A 26,024-nucleotide genomic window follows, 5' to 3' on the forward strand; every position below is an offset into this window, starting at 1 on the left:
CATCAGTAACTTACCATGACTAAAGTCAATACAAAGTTTCAATGAAATAAATCCAGGCATGCCTAAGAAATAGTTAATTTGATTTTAATAGTGTTTGGCTGCCAGTCAGTCAAAGGTCAACCAAATAAAAAACAAATTGATGTGCATATGTATAACATTATGACTCGTCTTAAAACAAAAATACATTCGAGAATGTCTGAGAAATGATGATGAATGTACACACATACGCAAAGACTGACAGAAGAAAACCAAAATTCAAGTCCTCATTTCAGACAAAGTCTAATAAAAAAAAAAAATTCTCTCAATTGCAGGACATACCTTCCTGCATTCTACTCCATGGTGGGTTTTCCATCAGTTGTACAAGTAGTCCTGGCACATCATGTGTATTTAACATCCTGGTTAAACCACTTAATGGAATCCTAAAAACAAATTTTAATATATTTACTGCTGGTTAATAATGATGGCATATATCGAACATACTGGTATAGAGCATTTTGTTACAGTAACCACATTCCATGTTTGGGACAGGGCTGTACAAGTGGTGTTGATACATATAGTGCATTTTGTCACAGTAACCATATTAAGCTACTAATTACACTATGTAAACTTACCCTGACAAATGGTCTGTAATGTATCTTAATATTGATATTGATTTAATACAGACATCAAAATTGATTGTGTTTTCTTGGTGCTTCAGTTCCTATTTAGAAATCAATACAGCTTTTACATACAAAGTGGTACTTAGAGGTTTATAAAAAAAAGTATTGGCATTTACTTTTAGCAAATTAAATAAAAAATGTGAAAAATTTGATTATACATTTTTATCACATCATCAGGGAATGCATGTAGTATGCAAAGAAAGTGCAAGAAAATGCCACAATCTGAAATCATGTGATTTATGCAGCTCTAACTTTAGTGTTAAGGTTACTACACTATTAGCAGTACAGGTAGTCAAACTCAGTCCACAAAATATGTATCAACCTTTGAAGAAATTGTTTGGCACAACAACAACAATTTTGTCCATGTTAGATCTTTTAAACCAAGGTCGAAACAAGATAATAGCATTGTCTTTATTTAACATATAAATAGCTCAGACCTCCAAATTATTCGTTGATGAATCAGACACTCGATCTTTTCTGACATTGTCTTCTAACTCTCCAGCTTCTTGTCTACAGAAAAAATACAAATACTGATTTAATTATACACCACATTTAGTTATTATGACTATAGAAAAACACATCTTCTATTGCTGATACGGTTTGAAAATACTGACTTAGCATATAAACTAACAAAACTACTGTGGAATACTTTATTTTCATTGGAATTAATTTTCGCTGAAAAGGCTTTTTGGGAGTTTTGTATGGAATTTATTTTCACTGATTTTTGATGAGTTTAATATAAAATATAGAAAAAAAGTATATTCGCTGGATTTTATTTTCACGAAATCATCCCTTCAGCAAAAATAGCGAAAATAAATTCCAAGCGAAAATAAAGTATTCTACAGTATTTGCAAATGGTTATTGATATACTGCCCTCTATAGACTAAAATGAATCATGTACATGTGCCACTTCTTAATACGAAAGCTGCAAGTCATTTTATTGAACTTTGATTCAGATTAAACTAATTTTTATTGATAAAAGATAAATGATAATTAGTACTAATACAAATGATAGAATTGTTGTCATTAAAAAATCAACATAATGAATTTGTGAGATGTACTTGGACAAACAACTGTTAGTATCTATGGTATTATGGCGATATCATTTGCTCGATAAGATAAGATAAGGGTTCATAACTCTGTGCACATTAAACTATTCCTGACCTACCGTACCGGTACTTGGTATAACAAAATGTGAGGGAGTTATAAAGGTTTGATTGTGTGAACAGAAATTAGCAAGCTTATTGTCATATTCATAATGGCTGAAAAACATAATTTACACAAAGCACCCAAAAATAACAATCTAAAACACTAATTTGAAATAGAGATCTTCATTGCATACATGTACTTTTATCTTAAAAATCCAAATAATTAAAAAAAACAAATCTTCACACGATCCTTAATTAAAAATTCTTGTTGAAAATAAATCACACAAGCCAGGCATAACATGTAACCGAATAAAACAATGGAAATATATTAAGCATGAAGGAGGATTAAACACAGTTCTTGCCATGTTACAATAGTAGCAGGGTTCTCCCCAAGGCTTTTTAGCGCTGAGCACCTCGGCGCTATATTTGTGAATCTCGGCGTTACTTGGGACCTCGGCGCTATGTGTTCCGACCTCGACGCTTGATTTCATATTTGACATGCCAATATCAGATGTCCAAAAGGTTTGTACGTCACGCTGGTTGGCCCCGACCAGCACTCAAAATTAGTGACCACCACGGAAACGCTTCTAACTATTGTCTGATTGTTATTATAATTACGTACCGACCAACGTGCATCCTGCCAGTCGGGGATTATAATTTTTAAACAATAGATCAACAATAGTCAATTTTGTGAAATTAGCACCTCTTTGTTTGTAAGTAAATACTTTCTACGATAGACACAGTCTTTAGATTGAAAGCTAAAATTCTTTCAAAATCAATTCCACCTCGATATAACATGATCAAAGCGGAGATCACGATGAGTTACGCTACTCAAGAAAAAATAAAACAATGTGTTTGCATGATTTGGTAAAATACATTTGAACTGTTATCACAAATCATGTAAAAACTCTTCTTTCAAGACTTATTTTACCATTTGAAAATTGCTAATCACCTCTTTCGAAAACCATCATGCAGTTTTCAACTGAACTCAATGCCAACACATCGTGCTACGACATCACTTTACTTCCGCAATGTAATTTTTACAATCACTATCATTCGAAAAACTATGGATTCTACCGGCATTATCATGCGGCATTTTGATAGGTCAAAGGACACATGCTGGTCAACTAATGCAACACAATCATGGCAGGTCTGTGTTTTTTACCAAAGCGATAGAGTGATCAAAAATAATCGCTTCCGATAAAAATAAGTCAGATTTTACTTTCATTTCATATAAAAAACATTTTAAGTGACACTTTTTTTACATGGCATCATGACCGAGTAAGTGGAATTATTTGTATAACCGGTGTATAACATCGCGAAGTACCGGTAAGTTATGTCACGTCATAACTTTGGTGATCGTTTTGAAGTTTTATTTGTTCGCTCATTACTGTAAATGTAAACGTTTTAGAAGTTGATGGTACGAATAATAAATTACAGCAATACGACAATTAATTACGTGGTCACTTTTTTGAAGGAGAATGTTTTTGGAGTAAATAAAATCATGAATCGTGATCATATTTCTGGCTTAATGTTTCAAATGTGTTTCATTTAACGTTTTACATTAATAATGCAACAATAATTGATTTGTTTTTGCTTTTAGTCTGCAGCATTTGTATTTCGACAATGATTTATTTTTAAATTCAAACTCTTCTAAACTGTGAAACATAATGTGTTGACTCCATTAAAAAAAACCGAGCTCATTAATATTCATAATTGTAAATGAGTTCTGTTAATTATGAATGAAAGGTATGTAAATGATATGCAAATTATTTTTCAAATGAAAAATTATGTAAATTAGTTACAGCGCTATGCATTTTTTCTGGGGAGAACCCTGAGTAGGCACTTACTTTGCAATAAGGTGAGTTATTCTTCTGTAACAGTAATCTATTAAATCTAAGATAATTTCTTCAGCTGCTTCACATGTCTCCTGGAACAGACAAAGTACATCAAGTTTTATATCACCATCTAACATTCACTGCCCTCTATAGTTCATACAGACACACACTTAAAATAAATTGCACAATAATAAAACAGTTTTCTAAGAAATGTCAAATTTACTATTACATGCAGTTTTACTAGCAATCAGCCAAAAAAAATGAGAGGGCCTCAACAGGGATCAGGGATGCACTTACCCGGTAAAATAAAATGGTTTCCAAGAAACTGACTAAAGTTGCTTCATGGTAGAGGGTCATATAGAGTGGAAATGTAGTCTTGGGTTCAAAGTTCATTCTCGTTATGACAGTGAACACATTGGCTTTCCACACCTCTATAGCTAATACCTCATGAATTAAAACACCAAGCTGCAAAGAGAAAATAATCAAAAATTACATAATAGAATGGCTCAATAGTTTTATTTAGGTATCCAAGGTACCTAAATTCCAAATATCAAAGCAATTGAATTTTGTGCTGGTAGTTGTTAAGAAGAAGTTAAAAATATCATTTTTTATCAAAATTGACAAAACTATTTGCTAAAAATAGAGAATTGAAGATATTGTCACGAAGTGAACAAATCTGACATATATCCATCCAAAGAACCTTCAAGCCAATTATCAAAACAATTGACATGATAGTTTTCAAAAAGACAATGAAAATGTAATGTTGATCGACAGATGGACGATGATGGGCAATCATCTATATGAGCAGCTCCACTCTATTATCTACGATTACAGCAGAGCTAAAAATAAAATGAAACACAATAAACTAAACTAATATAGTTTAACAGGGCTAGACAATAAACATACTTGTCTGAAATGTATATATTTTCTACAGTTTTTTTTTGTATTTTAATGGTATTTTATTGGGTATCCTGCATAAAGTTATGTTACATTTCTCTTGTAAAAATTACATTCCTGTTTAAAGATATTTAACAAACAAATGTTAAGATTGGAGACCACTTTTTCAAATGGAATTCCATTTTTTTATTATGTTTAGCAATAAAATTCTCACATTGATAAACACGTTGGATATAGGACTGTAGACCCTTAAATTTTGGTTTGATTCCTCTCATCTTACAAAAATATATATGTTTTCTTGTTAGTAGACATATGAGATTAACTAACAATGGTTCTTTTGGATCTGAAATAATCCTACACATTTTGCTTGGTGGTGATTCCATATCAAGTGAGTCTCCCCAATAGAACATTAACTCATCCCAGAGGGCTACAGAATATTTACAATCATAGAATAGATGCTCTAAACTTTCCACTTCATTTTTACAGATGGAGCACATTGGGGAAGAAAATTTTTGTGGATTCAATTTATAAAGTTTTTCATTGGTATAAAGAATGTTGTGGAGAGTTTTAAATTGAAATTCCCTTGTTTTGCTATCAATAGACATTTTGAGCATTAACTTGTAAAGCCTTTTCCAGTGTAATGGACCAGAGTTTAGGATATTTTCCAATTTATTTTGGCTCACTGGTGCAGCAAAGACTCTGTCTTTAAATTCATTTTCAATATTTTTCTTTGATAGATCTCCCAATGGAGTTGGTGTTCCAGTTATTTGAAAGCATACTTCATAAGGCCCGTTATTCTTATTTTTCAGATCACCCGGAATGGCAGCAATCAAACCTAACCATTCAGTATTCAGCTCTAGCAATAGTATGCCAGGGCATAACGCCTTCATTGTCAAAAAGATCCGAGACGAGCATTATCTCATTCTGTGCAAATTCCTCAAAATAAACAGATTTACCACCAATAAGAATATTTTTGTTATTCCAAATAATTTGTTTTTTTCCTCTATTGATTTTTTCAGTTTCCAGTGACCATATATCCAAACATTCTGTGACAAAGCCTGTAAACTGCACCGGTAATCTATCTGTTATATAGTTACACTGAAAAATGATGTTACCGCCTATATTTTCTAGTTTCTTTTGCAAAAACAATTTCCAAGGGTGACTAAAATCAGGGTTCAAAAAACATTGGATCCACAACACTCTTTGCTGTTTCTTCATAATGTACATGTCTGGTATATTCAAGCCCCCTTGGCCCACACCCCCTATCACTGTCTTTCTCGCTATTTTATCCCTGCCCTCCCAAAGAAATTCATACATGATTTTATTTACTTCCTGAATTGTATTTTTGTCAATCACTGTTGTATTAAGTATATAAGAAAATTGAGAGATTCCAAGTGTTTTGATTATTTGAACTTTACCGAACAACGACAGTTTCCCAGACAGTTTTCATATTATTAATTGCTTTAATAACATTTTTTGTTTTGACTTCATGACTGTCATAAGAAAAATATATGCCTACTATCTTGATAGGAGATGTGGGCCACATAACCCCAAATTTTTGCTCTTTTCTACCCCTCCATCTACCCAGCCAGAGCACTTATGAAATATATTTAGTAAGTTCAATAGCACACCGACTGATTCCTCATTAGACAAAAAGCAGGTCATGTTGTCTGCAAATGCAGCATTTTAATTTCTTCCCCCAGACTGGTTATTGCCGAAATATCCTTTGTTATCTTTGATGGCGATGAGAAGAGTCTCCAATACCAGGATGAAGAGCATAGGTGATAGTGGTTCCCCTGCCTCACCCCCCTTCCCAGTTTGAAATAACCTGTACTGATGAAGCCCCTGTCCATGACACAACTCTCCGGGTTAGAGTATAACGTTTTTATCTACTGTTGGAAGTTTTGTCCAAATTTAAATTTTTCAAGCACTTTAAACAGATAGGCCCAACTAACAGTGTCAAAAGCCTTTTCAAAGTCGATTGCAATGAGTAAGGCTGCTAGGTTGGAATCTTTTGTGTATTGATAAATTTCATCAATCAACCTCACGTAATCACAGATGTTACGGCCTTTTACAAATGCTGCCTGTGTTAGACCAATTAATTCTGGCAAGAGTGTTTCAAGTCTTTTAGCTAAGCATTTTGAGGCGATTTTCACATTTACATTCATCAGAAATAACGGTCTCCAGTTTTTTAACATTAAGCAATTTCGTCCCGTTTTTTCGATTAGGGTGATCATGCTTTGTCTTTGCGAGGTTGAAAATTCCCCATTTTCGAAGGCATAATTCAACGAGTTAACGAGCAGTTTACCAATCAAAGGCCAAAAGGCTCTCTTGCCAGAGAGGAGTTGAATCTCCAATATGATGGGCCATGATTCTGGTGCCTGTTTTTGAGTTTTAATACAACTGCAGAGTGATCAGAGCTTAACCCAGGAATTATTTCGATTCTATTGGTAATATTTTGTAATTCGTCTGATATAATAATATAGTCCAATCTACTTTGCTGAATGAAGGGGTGCCGTCTTCGCCAAGTGTATTGCCGCATTTTCTCATTCCTAACCCGCTAAATATCTATCAGATTGAACTGTTCCTGAATATCTTCCATTATACAAATTGAACTTTTCCATGGCCGAGAATTACTCTGTGATCTGTCAATACTATTAATTGTAAAGTTTAAGTCACATCCCCACACAATGGTACAGTCTGGGTCAGAAATATTATTGGCAAGTCTAGTTTTAACATTATTCAAGAAAATCCTATGTTCTGCCTCTCTGTTTGGTGCATAAGTATTTAGGAGGATACAGGGGGACCGTCCATTTCAGTGGGGATAATCAGAAGCCTTCCCTCGTCATACTGTATATTTTCTAAAGTTACCTTTAAGCCATATTTCTAACAATAATCATAACACCTCTACTCACGTTTGTGCCATGTGAAAACCAACATTTACCCCTGAACTGGGAAGACCAAAATGGTTCATCAGGTGGTGTGCTATGTGTTTCTTGTAGGTAAACTACGTCAATTTTCTTCTCATTTATCCAGTTTGCCACTTTTTTCCTTTTTTTAAATTCTCTGAGCCCTCTGGTATTAAAAGTCTTTACTGATAACTGTATATCCTTACAATGAATGTACAATGAATAGTAGATATTTTGCTTCACCCATTTTTCAAAAATTAACAGAACAAGAATACAACAGAACAACAACAACAACAACAACAACCCAAACCCCCCTCACACAGTCTGATAAAACATATTGCATAGAATTGCTGCACTGCACTGGATGGCTTCCGCTTCATAGTTATTAATAAAAATGTTACCTGACTTGAGTAATAAAACAAAATTTGTCCCGGTTACCATGTGATGTCTTGCACTGTAACTGGATCCATTTTACCCTGTGCATTCTCTACCATACAGGTTTCTGGTACTCTCCATGCTATATAGCATTTCTTTTCCAAGAGAGACTGACTGTAGAACATTTATGCACCTTTTTCAGATATGTATTAAACCAATTTTGTTATATGGATCAACAACTTGGGGACATGACATACTAGACAATAATAGATGGGACAAAACACCAATTGAACAGTTACATTTGAAATTCTGCAAAAAAATACTAGGTGTGAGTAAATTCTCCTCAAATGCAGCATGCAGAGCTGAACTTGGTAAATGTCCATTACTTATAGATATTCAGGAAAATCTTATTAAATACTGGTATCGTATTAGTGCCTTACCAGACAGTAATATTACAATCTTATTAAATACTGGTATCGTATTAGTGCCTTACCAGACAGTAATATACAATCTAATTAAATACTGGTATCGTATTAGTGCCTTACCAGACAGTAATATACAATCTGATTAAATACTGGTATCGTATTAGTGCCTTACCAGACAGTAATATACAATCTAATTAAATACTGGTATCGTATTAGTGCCTTACCAGACAGTAATATACAATCTTATTAAATACTGGTATCGTATTAGTGCCTTACCAGACAGTAATATACAATCTAATTAAATACTGGTATCGTATTAGTGCCTTACCAGACAGTAATATACAATCTAATTAAATACTGGTATCGTATTAGTGCCTTACCAGACAGTAATATACAATCTAATTAAATACTGGTATCGTATTAGTGCCTTACCAGACAGTAATATACAATCTTATTAAATACTGGTATCGTATTAGTGCCTTACCAGACAGTAATATACAATCTTATTAAATACTGGTATCGTATTAGTGCCTTACCAGACAGTAATATACAATCTGATTAAATACTGGTATCGTATTAGTGCCTTACCAGACAGTAATATACAATCTAATTAAATACTGGTATCGTATTAGTGCCTTACCAGACAGTAATATACAATCTTATTAAATACTGGTATCGTATTAGTGCCTTACCAGACAGTAATATACAATCTTATTAAATACTGGTATCGTATTAGTGCCTTACCAGACAGTAATATTACAATCTTATTAAATACTGGTATCGTATTAGTGCCTTACCAGACAGTAATATTACAATCTTATTAAATACTGGTATCGTATTAGTGCCTTACCAGACAGTAATATACAATCTTATTAAATACTGGTATCGTATTAGTGCCTTACCAGACAGTAATATACAATCTAATTAAATACTGGTATCGTATTAGTGCCTTACCAGACAGTAATATACAATCTGATTAAATACTGGTATCGTATTAGTGCCTTACCAGACAGTAATATACAATCTAATTAAATACTGGTATCGTATTAGTGCCTTACCAGACAGTAATATACAATCTGATTAAATACTGGTATCGTATTAGTGCCTTACCAGACAGTAATATACAATCTTATTAAATACTGGTATCGTATTAGTGCCTTACCAGACAGTAATATACAATCTTATTAAATACTGGTATCGTATTAGTGCCTTACCAGACAGTAATATACAATCTGATTAAATACTGGTATCGTATTAGTGCCTTACCAGACAGTAATATACAATCTAATTAAATACTGGTATCGTATTAGTGCCTTACCAGACAGTAATATACAATCTTATTAAATACTGGTATCGTATTAGTGCCTTACCAGACAGTAATATACAATCTTATTAAATACTGGTATCGTATTAGTGCCTTACCAGACAGTAATATTACAATCTTATTAAATACTGGTATCGTATTAGTGCCTTACCAGACAGTAATATTACAATCTTATTAAATACTGGTATCGTATTAGTGCCTTACCAGACAGTAATATACAATCTTATTAAATACTGGTATCGTATTAGTGCCTTACCAGACAGTAATATACAATCTAATTAAATACTGGTATCGTATTAGTGCCTTACCAGACAGTAATATACAATCTGATTAAATACTGGTATCGTATTAGTGCCTTACCAGACAGTAATATACAATCTAATTAAATACTGGTATCGTATTAGTGCCTTACCAGACAGTAATATACAATCTGATTAAATACTGGTATCGTATTAGTGCCTTACCAGACAGTAATATACAATCTTATTAAATACTGGTATCGTATTAGTGCCTTACCAGACAGTAATATACAATCTTATTAAATACTGGTATCGTATTAGTGCCTTACCAGACAGTAATATACAATCTGATTAAATACTGGTATCGTATTAGTGCCTTACCAGACAGTAATATACAATCTTATTAAATACTGGTATCGTATTAGTGCCTTACCAGACAGTAATATACAATCTGATTAAATACTGGTATCGTATTAGTGCCTTACCAGACAGTAATATACAATCTTATTAAATACTGGTATCGTATTAGTGCCTTACCAGACAGTAATATTACAATCTTATTAAATACTGGTATCGTATTAGTGCCTTACCAGACAGTAATATACAATCTTATTAAATACTGGTATCGTATTAGTGCCTTACCAGACAGTAATATTACAATCTTATTAAATACTGGTATCGTATTAGTGCCTTACCAGACAGTAATATTACAATCTTATTAAATACTGGTATCGTATTAGTGCCTTACCAGACAGTAATATACAATCTTATTAAATACTGGTATCGTATTAGTGCCTTACCAGACAGTAATATACAATCTTATTAAATACTGGTATCGTATTAGTGCCTTACCAGACAGTAATATACAATCTTATTAAATACTGGTATCGTATTAGTGCCTTACCAGACAGTAATATACAATCTTATTAAATACTGGTATCGTATTAGTGCCTTACCAGACAGTAATATACAATCTAATTAAATACTGGTATCGTATTAGTGCCTTACCAGACAGTAATATACAATCTTATTAAATACTGGTATCGTATTAGTGCCTTACCAGACAGTAATATTACAATCTTATTAAATACTGGTATCGTATTAGTGCCTTACCAGACAGTAATATACAATCTAATTAAATACTGGTATCGTATTAGTGCCTTACCAGACAGTAATATACAATCTTATTAAATACTGGTATCGTATTAGTGCCTTACCAGACAGTAATATACAATCTAATTAAATACTGGTATCGTATTAGTGCCTTACCAGACAGTAATATACAATCTTATTAAATACTGGTATCGTATTAGTGCCTTACCAGACAGTAATATACAATCTAATTAAATACTGGTATCGTATTAGTGCCTTACCAGACAGTAATATACAATCTTATTAAATACTGGTATCGTATTAGTGCCTTACCAGACAGTAATATACAATCTTATTAAATACTGGTATCATATTAGTGCCTTACCAGACAGTAATATTACAATCTTATTAAATACTGGTATCGTATTAGTGCCTTACCAGACAGTAATATACAATCTTATTAAATACTGGTATCGTATTAGTGCCTTACCAGACAGTAATATTACAAAACAAGCCTTTGAAAAACAAAAACAACAAAATTTAAATTGGTTTACATCAGTAAAAAACATGGTCTCCGAAAATATTACAAACTTGTCCTCGTCTGTCATACCTCAAAAATTACCACACAGTAAAATAAAAAACATACGAAAAAAGATCCAACAAAGGTATGTAGAGTTCTGGAAGTTGAGTGTAACAAATGATAATAGAAAACTGAGAACGTATATAAAGTTTAAAGATTCGTACACTTTTGAACCATATTTGCTCTTATGTAATCTGAAACATAAAATCTTATTGACTCGTTTCAGAATAAGCAGTCATGTATTAGAAATTGAGAAGGGTAGACATACCCAACCCAAAATACCTTTAGAAGACAGAATCTGTAAGCAATGTTCCCAGATCAAAATTGAAAATGAAGAACATTTCTTCATGGAATGTCTTAGGTACCAAACAGAAAGACAAAAAACAGCGTCCGGATTACTTTCGGAAATTCCGTCGCGTTTCGGAAAGTTTTAATTTTCAAAACTTTTGAATATTTATTTGTGCTTTTAGGTTAGTGGGGAGGTTATAATAATTTTTCATTTCAATTTAACACTGTTATTTTCACCCCTCAGACCCCTTTAAAAAGTCACTTCTGGCCATTATAATGGCCACTATTTTCTTAATGGCCAGAATATTGACCAGAATTTTTTAAGTGGCCAAAATATTTACCAGTGTTTTTTAAATGGTGGTTTTAATGACCCATGTTTTTTATACTGGTCAGAATAATTACAATTGCTTTTTAAATGATGGAGTTGATGAAATTTTGTTTTTGATAGGCAGTATAATGGTAATTTTATTTTTCATTACATACATAACATGACCAGTATTTTTGTTCATGTCACTAATATAATGGCCAAGAAAAAAACCTTCTACCTCGTTTGAGTCAATATACGTGTGGGAATTTATTTTTCCAAGTTTCACTGGCGCTTGCAAGTACACTTAAATGAAATTTCGCGAATAATACCTCGATCGACAGTGAAATTTTATAGTAACGCTGATGCCAGTGACTGCTGGTGGACTACATAACCTGCGGAGTATTTAGATGAATCATAGGACGATTGCAGTACTGCAACTGGCACATCAAGGTATGAATTTGTAATTATTTTACCATTTTACAATGACTTCAATACAATATTAGATACTTTTGTTGTTGTTTATGTAGCAGTTTTTTGGGGCTTTCGTTTTTTGTTTTTCAAAAATTATATTAATTAAAAAAACACTGGCATTTGCTTTATGTACTATGATACCTATTTTTTTGAAAAAAATAAATGCGCAAGTTTTTGTTCAGTCGTGGCTCACTGTATAAGTACTGTTTCATTATCATTCATACTTGTCAAACAACAAGCTCAAGTAGATGTTAATGAGGATTAGCTCCTATATTTGTTAATACAAGAAAAGTATAAACAAAGGTTATTTCCAACTCCTGAAACTGCAAAAAACATCAACGTAAACACAGTCCCTCTATCTAGACGGACTGTGACATAAATTTGTTTCCATTCATGGCAATGTTTTCAAATTATTAATATAATTTAACTGACTGCAAAATGTTTTTTTTTTAAATTTTCAAAGATTATGTATATTGTTTTTTTTTTCTCTTTCGACAATACCAGCAATAGTGTACTGTACATTAGGAAATCTAATTTAGTAACCATGTATGAAATATATATATTAGCCCTTAACGTCAAATATCATACAGAATCCCTTTTTCCTGTAAACTAGTATAGATGATATATGCCCACAGTGTGCAACAGTTCATTTTCTTTGCGCACAAAAAAAAACTCCCATACTCAAAATAACTTTTAATTTAGCATGGATTTAAACTAAATTTCAATTAAATCTAATATTCTTTGCCCATCTTTGAGCCTAATTTGATTTGAATGAGTTGTAGAGATCAATATAAAAGGGAAGTGAACCTAAATGTATGCGCCTAAGGAAGGAATAAACAGAAGACACTTGTTAGTAGTATTCACGTAGAGCTCTTTAGCAAAGGCTAAGAGGTCCAATACCTTAGCCTGTGCTAGAAAAAATGTGCATGAACACAGGCTAAAAAATACTAAGTACAGAGTAAATCTGGTCAGTCCAGAGCCTTAGCACAGGCAAAACAAAACATGCATGAGCACTTAGCTCGGTTAAAAAAACCATTGTATTCAAAGTTCATTTAGGAGATTTACTACTATATTCATAACTTTTTATTTCGGTGTGCCATTTCCTGCATGACAATCAACGTTAACACATATAGAGAGATTTACTCAAGAAACAAGACATGAAATGTCACAGTCCCCGTTATTTGATTATAAAGTTGTACAAGGAACATCTGCAAACAGGTGAATAAATATGTACTCTTTGTGGGTACAACTCATCATAAAGTGATTTCCGATGATCTAGTTTTGTACTGACAACTAAAAACTTCCACTGACCCATGTTCAGAATCTCAGAGTACACAAGTGCAACAAAACTATTTGTCATACATGTATACTTGCTCAAGAAACTGCATTGATAAATCTGAGTGAACCTTGATGTACCGGTACATGACTTCTTTGTTAATCAGGTCTTAGTATATTACCAAGACCTGGGTTTGTTTCAACATCACCATTGGGCATCAGAATCATTCTCATGTTGTCAAATACAATTTGTTATAAACACAATAAGGTTTATTATTTAAAATGTATTCATTGTACATAGAACAACATCTGTTAATTTAAACAATTGTAAAAGCTATGTTTTCAGAGCAAGTATATGTAATAATTAAGAAAGCCAGTTGCGATAAAAGTTGGTCTGCTCATTCCCTTCAATGGAGAAGAAACAAATAATTGTTTGAAGTCTTTTTAGTGCAGTGATATTATTGCATTTCAATCATTATTAATGGGTACTGTAGAATACTTTATTTTCGCTTGGAGTTTATTTTCGCTATTTTCGCTGAAGGGATGATTCCGTGAAAAAAAAATCCAGCGAATATACTTTTTTTTCTATATTTCACATTCAACTCATCAAAAATCAGTGGAAATAAATTCCATAAAGAACCCCCAAAAAGCCTTTTCAGCGAAAATTAATTCCAGCGAAAATAAAGTATTCCACAGTATAAAATACTGTAAACCATTTAATTTTCACTTCTAGATATATTCAGGATTTTGTGAAATTTGTGTACAACATTTCAATAAAGTCCCTGATACTCCATGCTGTAGGAACCCAGAATAAATTGCCTTGCGAAATTGAAGCAGTTCACAGCACCACTGTAAAAAAAAAAAAAAAATAGGTTAAAATGAGTATAGTCGAAGACATACACATGTGGGTTCATAAGACATATGTCCCAATCTGAGTGGTTCTAGGGATTAGTATCACCAGATTTTACTCTCCGTGATTCAATATCAGTCCTATGTATAACGCTGTGTTGATCAGGCGAACTAATTGACAATGGCCCTACAGGTATAGCTATGGAATCACAGTAGTTTTGTATTCTTCTAGCATTTCGACTATGGAAAATTATTTGTTTTTGAAAGTGGCCGAATTATTAGAAGAAAAACAGAAACTATTTTTTTAGTATGAATTCTAGTAACTGAAATGCAGGATTGAAAAAGAACAAGACAATACGCAGGATTGATAAACCTTCAGCGAGCACTCCTGAAATTTCAGATCATTGGTACCATGTTTTTGGATACATTCAATGACCTAATACATAAAATCACATTTGTTATTGCTCAATCACTTGACCCTGTATGGCACAAGATTGCAAGCTTCTATCATAAAATTGGGTTATTTATTTGATGCAACGAAACATGCATTCACAGCAGACGGAAATTCGTTTGAGATATTACTGGATTTTTGTATTCAGTTTTCCATTTCAACCACCATCATCACTTAGTAAGCTGTGATCGCGCATTGGGATACTGACTGTGCATAAATGCGCAGTGTAGTGTCATCAGAAGACTGATTGTTTGAGAATATTTTGCACCATTACGTCATTTCAAATATTATATTAATTCACAGACAACAAAATTAAGATTTTCAATAACAGACAAGTTTTCCCACAGTTGATGATTGTATGGCAATTACAAGGCTTCGCCAGTTTTACTTTGGAAGAAGTTGAAAACAGGTAACAGGAAGGGGCTACATGACTACATCTTTTTTTTTTGAATTTTAATCAAGCATGATTTTTTTAATTTTTTTTTTTTTTTACAAATGTCTATTTCAGGGCAACAGAAACAAAAACAATAAATGTGTAGGTAGGCATTTTAACAATTGCACAATTAATATTGGATGAAAACGTCATTACCGATATAAATCATAATCATAATTAAAAATAAGATCACATTTAATTTAGTCAGTTTTCATAATTAAATACATAATAACATGTACTTATAAAATTGAATAAGGTTCAACGGCCTTTTCATTTAGTGCCATTTTATACACCATAAAACCTCTGGTTTAGGTGTCACACTCAGAGAAGAGTGAAAGGCCTTTGGTTTATAGGCATCGTGAAATGTTGGAATTGAATCCCCCCAAAAAATTCACATACTGTAACATGCATTATTTTTTTTATAATCTTGTTGATAACGAAAAGTATGTTCTAAAAGAAGTTTCGAATAAATACAAACACGAATACATTGCTTAGTGGTTAGTACCGGTAGCGAATGATCACGGTAGCACAATCTGGTCATTCTGTGTTTCGCAAGTGAATAACTCACTTGTTTTCGAAGTATTGCAATTGTTGATTATTATTCAGTAATGCCAGAGGTAATGTACCTCTGGTAATGATTATAATAACGCACAAAAATTTAATTCGTTACAATTCATTACAACTAACAGTTCAATGCTCACAACATAAAAATACGAATATAATCATATGCAACCTACTATTATATAATGAATAAGTTGATCGACACAGGGACATTCTCCCCCCCCCCAGTTGTGGATATTTCGGAAATCGCGACACAAGCGAAAGACCGGATAACGATTTACTTGAAACTATGTCCCCATGAATTAATCGTCCGTGTACAATAATTTGACAGGGTATACAATTTACAAACTAGTTTCGTAGATTGGAGACAATTGTTTGCTTTTTTGGTTTTTCACAAGAATATAAAGCTGGCAATCATCATAATATTCACATCCAACCGTACCACACCAATCGTACCACAAAATACATTCAATTTTGTAGAAACTGGAGAACTTACCTTTGCAAACATGTCTCTTATGCCGCCTTCTTGAAGTTCTTGAAATCAAATAAGGTTACTAGTTCTTCGAATAACAAGTGAATGAGACCACTGAGCCGAACAGAATACATGTATAAACAGTACTATAATAAATTGCACGCAATGGAGAAATCACGTGCTGTATCGTTACTCAGATCTAATCTACTGTAAAATATTTTATTTCAGCTGGAATTATCATTCGCTGAAAAGACTTTCTCTGGCTGTTTTTTGTATTGAATTTATTTTCATTGATTTTTGACAAGTTTGACTGTAAAATATAGGAAAAAGGGAATATTCGCTGGATTTTATTTTAACTGAAACATTCCTTCAGCGAAAATAGCAAAAAAATGTTGCAAGCAAAAATAAAGTATTTTACAGTAATTAATTTATTCTGAGCATGCGCAGACGTTCTGTCAATGTTGCCGGGAGAGGTAATTTTTGATAAAAATCGTGAAAAAACCCACTTGGGATTTTCAGATCTGGAAAAAAAATTACGTGCATACTCGGAAGACACTTGTTCATCAACCTGCCAAGTTTCACTGATACCTGCTGTAGAATTTCTGAGAAAATGTTGGAGACGGAAAACGGACAAAACCTGAATTATAAAGTCCCCTTTTCAGGCTGCGCCTGAACGGGGACTAAAAAATGAACTGATGATGAGACTCTGTGCTACTTCCTGTTATTCTACACTTTGCACTTTCTGAATTTGCTTTGGTATTGTTTTATAACTGTAGAACTAACCTTCCTAGTTCCTCTAACTGAGCAATCATAGTTAAAATTCCTGAAGATTTTGCCTATTCTTAATAAGTTTGGGCGTTCCTTACCCCGTGCTAACCATCGTTTCCTTCTGTGCATGAACTCAAACATACGAGATTAGCTTAAATCTTAGTCCGTACATTGTGTAGCATGAACACTACTATTGAAGATCCAGGGGCAAATGGGTGAAAATTAAACAAATTATAATGAAGGTGTAATATGCAGTCAGTAAAAGTCCTGGGCGTTTCTGGGTCAGTCAAATTAATCATGGGTAGTCTGGCTCAACTTGGACAAACAAATATTTAGTCTATATAATGGGAACAGGGGCATGCTACTGTGGGTATCCCTTTCAAGTAACCTTAGTTATAATCCTCTACCAAATTAACACCTTAGAGAAACTGATAATAAATCTATGTCAACACCACTGTTACATCCTCTCCTGTTTCATAAGCCAAACATGGCTGCCAGGGTGTAGCTACACTGTACACAAAATGAGACAATTTTGTGGTTGGAATATAATCAGAAAAATTAAATTTGATCAAAACTGAATAGCCAAGTCCATTCTATTGATGCGAGTGAGACTAAAAATTAAGTTTTTATTCCACTATGAAATCAGGAAAGGGAAACAAAAATGGTAAGTTTTCTCTGCAAGAAAACAAAACTGCCTAAAAGTAAACAATGACCGGTGAAAATTTGTGTCATTATAAATAGTGGATTTTTCATCATATTTAGAACAGATATAACATAGTGCACTCATTATACACTGACCAATGGGAATACTAGTAAAAACTGTTTCAGATGTATAAATCTTCTAGAGAGGTTATAACCCACATTGCACATAGGATACTGGATTTTCTTTTGTCTCAGACAGAAGTTGCATGTCCCTGTTTTCTAAGGTCTATGTTTAAATCATAACCATCTGAATACATGTACCATTATATCATTTTTCAAACTAAACTGTTTTTATATTTTTAATATCATTTTCTTGATTTTGAAAAAAAAATATAGAAACAATATTACACTTACCATAATTACTCTATTAGCAGCACATACGCTTAGGTAAATTACAGGGATCTTCAATGGTCGAAATAAGTAATATTTTCATGATTTAGTATCCACAAATGGGATCGATGAAGTTGTACATTCATGGTGGCATTCCCATTGTGGAGGGACTCTATAATTTTGTATGTACACAGCTTTCTATTTTGAGAGACAAAATCATGCAGCTGCCTTGTTACATAACATTCTTTTGTCTCTTGTCTTGTAGGAAGTTAAAACCCCCTATTGTTCTCAGAAATTAGGTTCCCAAGTACAGCAATTTACTGTCCTAGTTTCTCAAGAGACAAACTGTGGCATTTTGTTAGGAAACAATTTTATTTTATTTTATATTTTTTTCAATCAGAATGTACCCGGTATCATTTTTTTGGAAGTATATCTGAGTTGTAAAGGGGAGAAATTAACATATCACAAGATGTCATTTTATCCACATTGCTATTTGTGAGGACAGAAATATGCCAGCATACACAGACACCCCAAATTTTTGTTTCCAAAATTGGTTACAAAGTGTAAAAAAAAAACTGGTCATTGTAAGCTTATAGCAAACTGAATTATTTTTTGCAGATAATAACAATTTAAAAAAAGGAAAAAACTATATATATGGGACGTAAGAAGTTGAAGAACCAGAATTTATGGACGTTAAGGGAAGAAAAAAGTTTAATCAGTATTGATGGATGCAATGGTTTAGCATTTACGGTACATCATTACATGTTTATCAGTTTTACGCTTGCACACAGATTTGAAAGTTCCAAGTGTGTAGTCACTGTACATTGCTTTTCCATATTATTGAAAAAATCCTGCAGAGATCAATAATAGGAAAAAATTTGACATGCCTACATCTTGGAGAAAAAATATTTTACACTAGAAAAGGAATAGCACAAAAACAAAGAGGAGAAAAAACAGTTTGCACAGCCCCCTCCTTAAGCTAACCACCTCACAAGGAAACTTGATAAATATCTGGAGGAGTATGACATTGCAAACCCAAAATACTATTATCCACTAAAACAGTCTCTATGGCTGTGCACTTCATCAAGATTTTTCAAAAACAAAACAAAACATGGCATAATTTTAATATTGCTTACATATACTTGTTCTGTCTAATGTTTTCCGTAATTATTCAATTTCTGTACTTCATGTGTTTGTACACTGAGCTGAATAGATGACGTTTTGAAGCAATGTGTTTTAACCCCCCTACCCATATGACTTTTTTACTTTGCAAAGCTGTACCTCCCTGATCTTTAGTTGTTTATGCATAGACGGTCTTTGGTTATAAATTATTTACTTTGCAAAGCTGTACCTTCCTGATCTTTAGTTGTTTATGCATAGACGGTCTTTGGTTATAAATTATTTACTTTGCAAAGCTGTACCTTCCTGATCTTTAGTTGTTTATGCATAGACGGTCTTTGGTTATAAATTATTTACTTTGCAAAGCTGTACCTCCCTGATCTTTAGTTGTTTATGCATAGACGGTCTTTGGTTATAAATTATTTACTTTCCGGTCATTTTTGAAGCGTGAGCCTTTGTCATACTTTTGGCTGTGGTGACTTCCTGTCACTATGCTTTTGTTTCCCTTTGGTTAGCTAAACATAAACGCTTGTTAAAAATCACACTTGGAAGTACCGTAAGAGTTTCCAATGGAATAGCAAGCAATCTAATCTATTCTTGAAATTGTTAAATTATATATAGTGTTATCTGGTAAAGTGAAAATAAACTTCTAGAAATGTGTTATTCAGTTCAAAAAATAAACTGGCTGCATGCAGAATCTCAGAGAAACAATTGCTTTTAAAGCTACATGTATTTAATAATATCAGTATTCCAGAAGAATTGAAAAGTGATAACCAGATATTTAAATATATTATGAGTTCAAGAGAAGACGTACTAATAAGACAAGTTGGTGAATACTTATACAAAATATTTGAAAACAGAAATAACAATACTTTTACTTTAGTTTTATATGTATTGCACTTTATTACCAACATTTTATTGCTGTTCAACCAATGGAAATTATTTCTAAGGATGCAATAAATTCATTATTATTATTATTATTATTTGTGGATGTTCTCTTTGAAATTTCTTGCGGTATTCTAACAAACGCTTTCTTTCTTTCACAATCTTCGGACTTGCATCATCTGTTACAAATACTGTAGAATACTTTATTTTCGCTTGGAATTTATTTTCGCTATTTTTACTGAAGGGATGATTCCGTGAAAATAAAATCCAGCGAATATACTTTTTTTCCTATATTTCACATTCAACTCATCCAAAAATCAGTGAAAATAAATTCCACAAAGAACGCCCAAAAAGCCTTTTCAGCAAAAATTAATTCCAGCGAAAATAAAGTATTCCACAATATCTCATTTCCCTCAAATTTATTGCCTTTCAACGTTTTGGGAGCAGAATATAAAACTGTCCTGGCAACACTATCATCAACGAAGGCGACTTTGATAGGTCTTGGTTTTCCTGATCGTAGTGGGTATGTTGGTACTCGATGGGCGCGCTGAATTCCCACGTGACCTTCAATTCCTTGTACTTTCATATGTCCCGTAATAAAATTGCGAAAGAAATCTGAACACGAAGCTTTTAACTCTTTTTCTATTCCCTCAGGGAAATTCATAAAATTGAGGTTACTCCTTCTGCTTCTATTTTCAAGATCTTCGTTCTTATCCTCAGATATTCGCACCCGGTTTTCTAGTGTTTTTAACTTTCCTCGCAGCTCATCTAGGTCACTTGTTTGTGTGTCCGCTTGCATTTCCTTTTCTACTTGTTCTACACGCTCGTAGACTTGATTCAGCGAATCCTCTATATCTTTCACTTTCTGATTAGTTGCCTGGAGTTGCTGATTTAGAGGGTCGATCTTGGACACCTCTTTATTGATTGCCAACAGTAGTTTTAATGTCACTTCCGATCTGTCCTTGCTTGATAACCTCATGGCCCGTTGTAGGTCGCCATCTTGAATTATCTGGTTATCTTCGTCCGTTGTGAGCATTTCATCCACTTTTCCATCTTGGCTATCTCCCTTTCTAGTCACTCCGGTATTTAGTAGTTTCTTTTGTGGCATTTTCCGGGTTTTACCTTGCCTTCTACGGGTTTAACTTGGATGAAAAGTTGTGGACGATATTAGCTAAACTCACGCATGCGCAGCCCTATTTTTCACAGTTTGCTGAGAGGTGATCAAAATCAAACAAGCGATTTCCGGCCTGATATCTAGGGAGCTTTGTGGAGCTGCTTTCTCCTCAGGGGAGGTCCCTGATACTCCGAGGAGCTTCGCGCAATATGCAAATTTATGCAAGAATATTCATGAGCTGAATATTCAGTGCGGCGCCTCATTTTCGCCAGCAGACTGAAACAAATTGAAAATCCATTGTTTAACTCCAAAAGAACATCAATTGCTGTATAAAATAGGACAACTTAAATGTAAATACATTTAAACGTTTGTATATTTTTAGGACATTGTAGCAAGGTTTCTGCTGACCTATTTGTTAGCATCTAGTAAATAGTCAATTTCACAAAATTGCTGGCCATAAATATTTGCTGTGTCACGTTGCTTTGCCAGTGTAAAGATAGAACGACTTGCGTTCATATTTGGGCAGAAAAAATGTCGTTTCCGGGTGACCTCATAGAAAGCTAATTAGTGAAATCGACAGACTCACCGGAGCATCCTAGATACCGAAGCAGAAACCGCTTGTTTGATTGTTATCCTAAGGGCATGTAAATTACTATTCTGTTATTCGAATGGCAATGTCGCAGGCTATAGGACTACCTTCAGTGTCAAGCCCTGTGTCAGTTCAAATTATCAGGGATAACCCATGTTTCTATGGTACTTGCAGGTATATACATGTAGTATAATGTGATAATATAACAATATAACAAAATATCATTACCTTGTCGGCGGAAATAATAAAATCTTTTATAAATTCATCTTCTTGAGCTGAAGCATTCAGCAATGCTTGCATATTTAGTTTTTCAAGGTATTCATGTTGCCTCATCCATCTGTAAGAAAAAACAGTTTACTAAGATTATTAAAGAATGCTAATATAACAACCTATAAATCATCTGAAACCTTAGATATAGGCAAATATGGTAGCGCATATGCCATACCAATGTACATCCCTTAATTGAAAGTTATTATTTTTTAATAGATAGTTAATATGAAGCCAAGGCAGACTATATATTTTTAGGCCACTGAGTGCCAGCAAACAGCAAAGTTTAAAAGTTCACTACCACTTTCATTTTGACATGTATTTGAATATGTGGAATCAAGCTCATAAATACATTGATTACATAGACTAGCGGTGACCATGTAGTTCAGTATGATGACTGCATGTATCTCAAATAGCAAGGTACTTTTTTCCCCGAAATAAAGATTATCTCCAAATAAACACAAATAAACCGAACTTGATACTGACTGCTATGTAGGCTATTTCCACACTTTTTCCAGCTCTCCCAGACCGTTAACCAACGGTTATTAGTAATGTGGTGTGGTTGTGGGGACATCTATCAACCGAACGCGTCCCCGTACACACAGCACTGTACGCAGTGCTAGGCAAAGACAGATCGTAACACTACACATGCAATCACGGAAACGTTTTCATTGAAGGAGGATACGTTTTTTCATGCATAAAGACAAAATTAAACAGTTGAGCTAGCAAAGAAAAAACTGCAACGAGTGCCATGAACAAGTCAGTAGTATTGATGTCATAATGATTTAACGCAAAAACCGATGGTAAAGAATTACTATAGCAACAACAAATTGTTTACAAAAAAGCAACGGTTAGCTACACAAATTACGTATCATTACCTCTCACTGCCAATATCTCGAATTTTAAATGATTCCAACGATTGTACATAAGCTTCTGCTTCTGTTGCCAAGAGTACCGTTGATGCTACTTCACCAGCCATGACAAAATCGCACGTAAACTGTAAAAGACTACTATTCCAGCTAAAATATTAGTTTCATGGACGCTACCATTTGCAATGACTGATGCGAGCATGCGCAACTTGAAAGGTACCTCTAAGTGGAATACAAAGTACTATGTATGACTCCCTATCTTTATTTTAATGAACATCAACGTCCTGGTTTACCGGTTGGCTGGTTCCCGCCTCAAGCACAAAACAGAAAATAAAGTTTGTCCTGGTTTACCGGCCGATTATATATGCAAAGTCGCAGCGTGGTGCGTGTAATTGTAAATTTATTGTTTTTAAAAGAAAACCAGGCCTGGAAAAACGTATTCAAAAATTATAAACAGTGTAAAATTTGCCTAAAAGCGGGAGGATCATCACCTGCGCGCGCGCGGGAATTGAGTCCCAAGCGACGATAACAACACACGCTAATAACGCAAAGGCTCATCATGGGTAGACGCTTGTTTGTGAATAATGACACGCTATGGTCATCTGACGCATGCGCAGGTGACAATTCCTCCTGGAGATCTGAGTTATCAAAAAGAAAAGAAAAGAAATTAAGGATGTAGTAGACTTTCGTTGGGCAAAACGGAAAAAGCTTGATAAAAATTATAATAATGATTAATGACTAACAATTTGTACATGTTGTTGTAGCCCTTCCAACACTCTATCCAAAGATTATGACAACACTAATGTCAATATTAATCATGTCACGTGACTGTTAAATAAACAAAATCGATTGTTCTGTTATTTTCACTGCTACTAGAAAACGAAATCAGTTAGCCAACACATTTTTATGAGAAAAGGAAGACTACAATGTTCTCAACAATAATGTAAAAAATAGTTTCTGAATTGTTTGGTTCTTTTACAAAGTGGCGGGGAAGAATTCTGTAATAAATTAGAGTGCTCTGTTTTCACAGGTCAATTAGTAATGAAATATTACTGATACTTGAAAAAGATTTTACATTTTGTATTCAATTGATCTTGAGTTCAATCTCTGAAAAAAATCAATGAAATCGGACAAGAACTGTTCGCGTAATAGTGATTTTTGTGGTTTTAGACACGTTACGTTTCAAATGGCTGAAAAGACTCAAAAACCAAAAGTCGAGAGGATATCTTCTGTTCAGCTTATCGTGTTCAGTTATTTTTTTATGTTTAAGGTAGAGATGCAGTTTATTTGGCTTGCTTTTTAATTGAGTAATTAGACAATGAAGATGGTATTATATATCCAACATGTTATATATTTTCTGAAAGCTTATTATACAAACTTTGTAAAAATTGTCTTTATTTTAAATATCCAGAATGCGTTTTTGATTTTGGGTCAAAAATATGCTTTTTTGGACAAAAGTGGTTTAAAAAAAAATAGCTTAAAAACTTCAAGTCTATTTGTGGATAAAATTACATCACTGGATACCTTGGTATACTACTAATTCAAATGCGTCCACTCATCTCTCTAACGACTTTCAAAGTCGCACAGCATGACCTCAAAGTTCACTCTTTTCTATTTTTGCATAATTTATATATCCATGTTAATTGTGGACTTGTTATTTTTGTTCCACTCGCCGTAATAAACTGTCCGGACGCATTTTGAAGGGGGAACACCTTGTCAATAATGTGTGAAATTTCGAGGCAAATGGCCAAAGCGTCTATCAGCTATTTTAATTTAAAACCCAAGAATTCACCAAAAATAGAAGACGAGAAAAAGGCTAATTTGCATATTTGCGCGTTAAACCGGGAATTACTGTTTTGTCATACTTTGTCATACTTTCTAGACTATTGAAATTGAAAGTTGACGTATAGACATAGACATTTTGTGTAAAATCGTTGAACCAGAACAACTGCTCTTGAATATATAAATCAGAAACACGTCATTCATACCAGTGTTTTGATGGGGTCGGTAAAAACACGTGGCAATAGCCAGTAAATATGACGTCATCTCATGAATTATTAAACAGGGGGCGGTCCTAGGAAGGTGACCTTTTATCACGATCAAAACATCATGGCTTCTCTTCGATGTATTTTCAATAAAAAATCTACGAGTATTTCAGAGCCTATGGTTTACCGTGAAGAGTACAAAGTGGGATATTAAATTATTTATCCTTGATGATTTTTATGTAGTATTGAGAACCAACTCCAGGAAGCGAACACACAATAATGAATAATCGCGTAATCCTAGAATCCAAACGCGAGGCACAGAAGTTTTGTTCATCCTTTCCAATCCCATTTTACCCACTGCAACATATTTGTTAAAAGAAATATTTGAATTATGTTCGTTTTTTAAGGAGGCATTTTTTTATTTTTCCGATTTTGGCAACGCCTTATTCAGGGATTTTCTAAGACAGTCGCAGACAATCAGCGCACGGATGTACGTACAAAACATGCTGTTGTACTACCGGCGACGGTCGCCTGTAAGAAGAGAGCTCCAGCTCCTAACGTAAAAGTTTTAAAATTTCGACCGGTCTTAAATAATTAAGTGTTGGAAATCTGACATGTTTTAAGATTGCAAAATTAAGGTGCATTTTCGAGCGGTCGAATTTTTCTGAATAAAAATCGGCAAATGAAAAAATGGGAGTGCTAAACAGTGTGCTTCGTTAGTTTAAAAAAAAATGGAATGTCCGTCAAATTGACGTAAACTTCCCCATTTTTCACGGAAAAAGCAAAGGTCGTGGCCGAGTTGC

The 26,024-nt window shown here is 33.7% G+C and overlaps 1 protein-coding gene across 2 annotated transcripts in view; it reads right to left on the minus strand.

Moving 5' to 3' along the window:
- The window catches only part of LOC102804386 (zinc finger MYND domain-containing protein 10-like), an 84,715-nt gene extending 61,293 nt beyond the window's left edge, over positions 1 to 23,422 (minus strand). Inside the window, exons 1-7 of one of the 2 annotated variants that reach the window (XM_085497280.1) lie at positions 23,246 to 23,422; positions 22,329 to 22,437; positions 3,943 to 4,110; positions 3,658 to 3,737; positions 1,097 to 1,169; positions 612 to 700; positions 319 to 419 (exon numbers count right to left, since the gene is read on the minus strand). In XM_085497280.1, coding sequence (XP_085353406.1) covers positions 319 to 419; positions 612 to 700; positions 1,097 to 1,169; positions 3,658 to 3,737; positions 3,943 to 4,110; positions 22,329 to 22,437; positions 23,246 to 23,346 — 721 coding nt within the window. In that variant the 5' untranslated portion in view covers positions 23,347 to 23,422. Of the gene's footprint in view, positions 1 to 318; positions 420 to 611; positions 701 to 1,096; positions 1,170 to 3,657; positions 3,738 to 3,942; positions 4,111 to 18,417; positions 18,570 to 22,328; positions 22,438 to 23,245 lie in introns of those variants that run through there. The other variant, XM_085497281.1, reaches the window with a different exon arrangement.
- Positions 23,423 to 26,024: the final 2,602 nt, after the last annotated feature.

The sequence above is a fragment of the Saccoglossus kowalevskii genome, chromosome 3, assembly GCF_978046115.1.
Source record: "Saccoglossus kowalevskii chromosome 3, keSacKowa6.1, whole genome shotgun sequence".
Lineage (NCBI taxonomy): Eukaryota > Metazoa > Hemichordata > Enteropneusta > Harrimaniidae > Saccoglossus > Saccoglossus kowalevskii.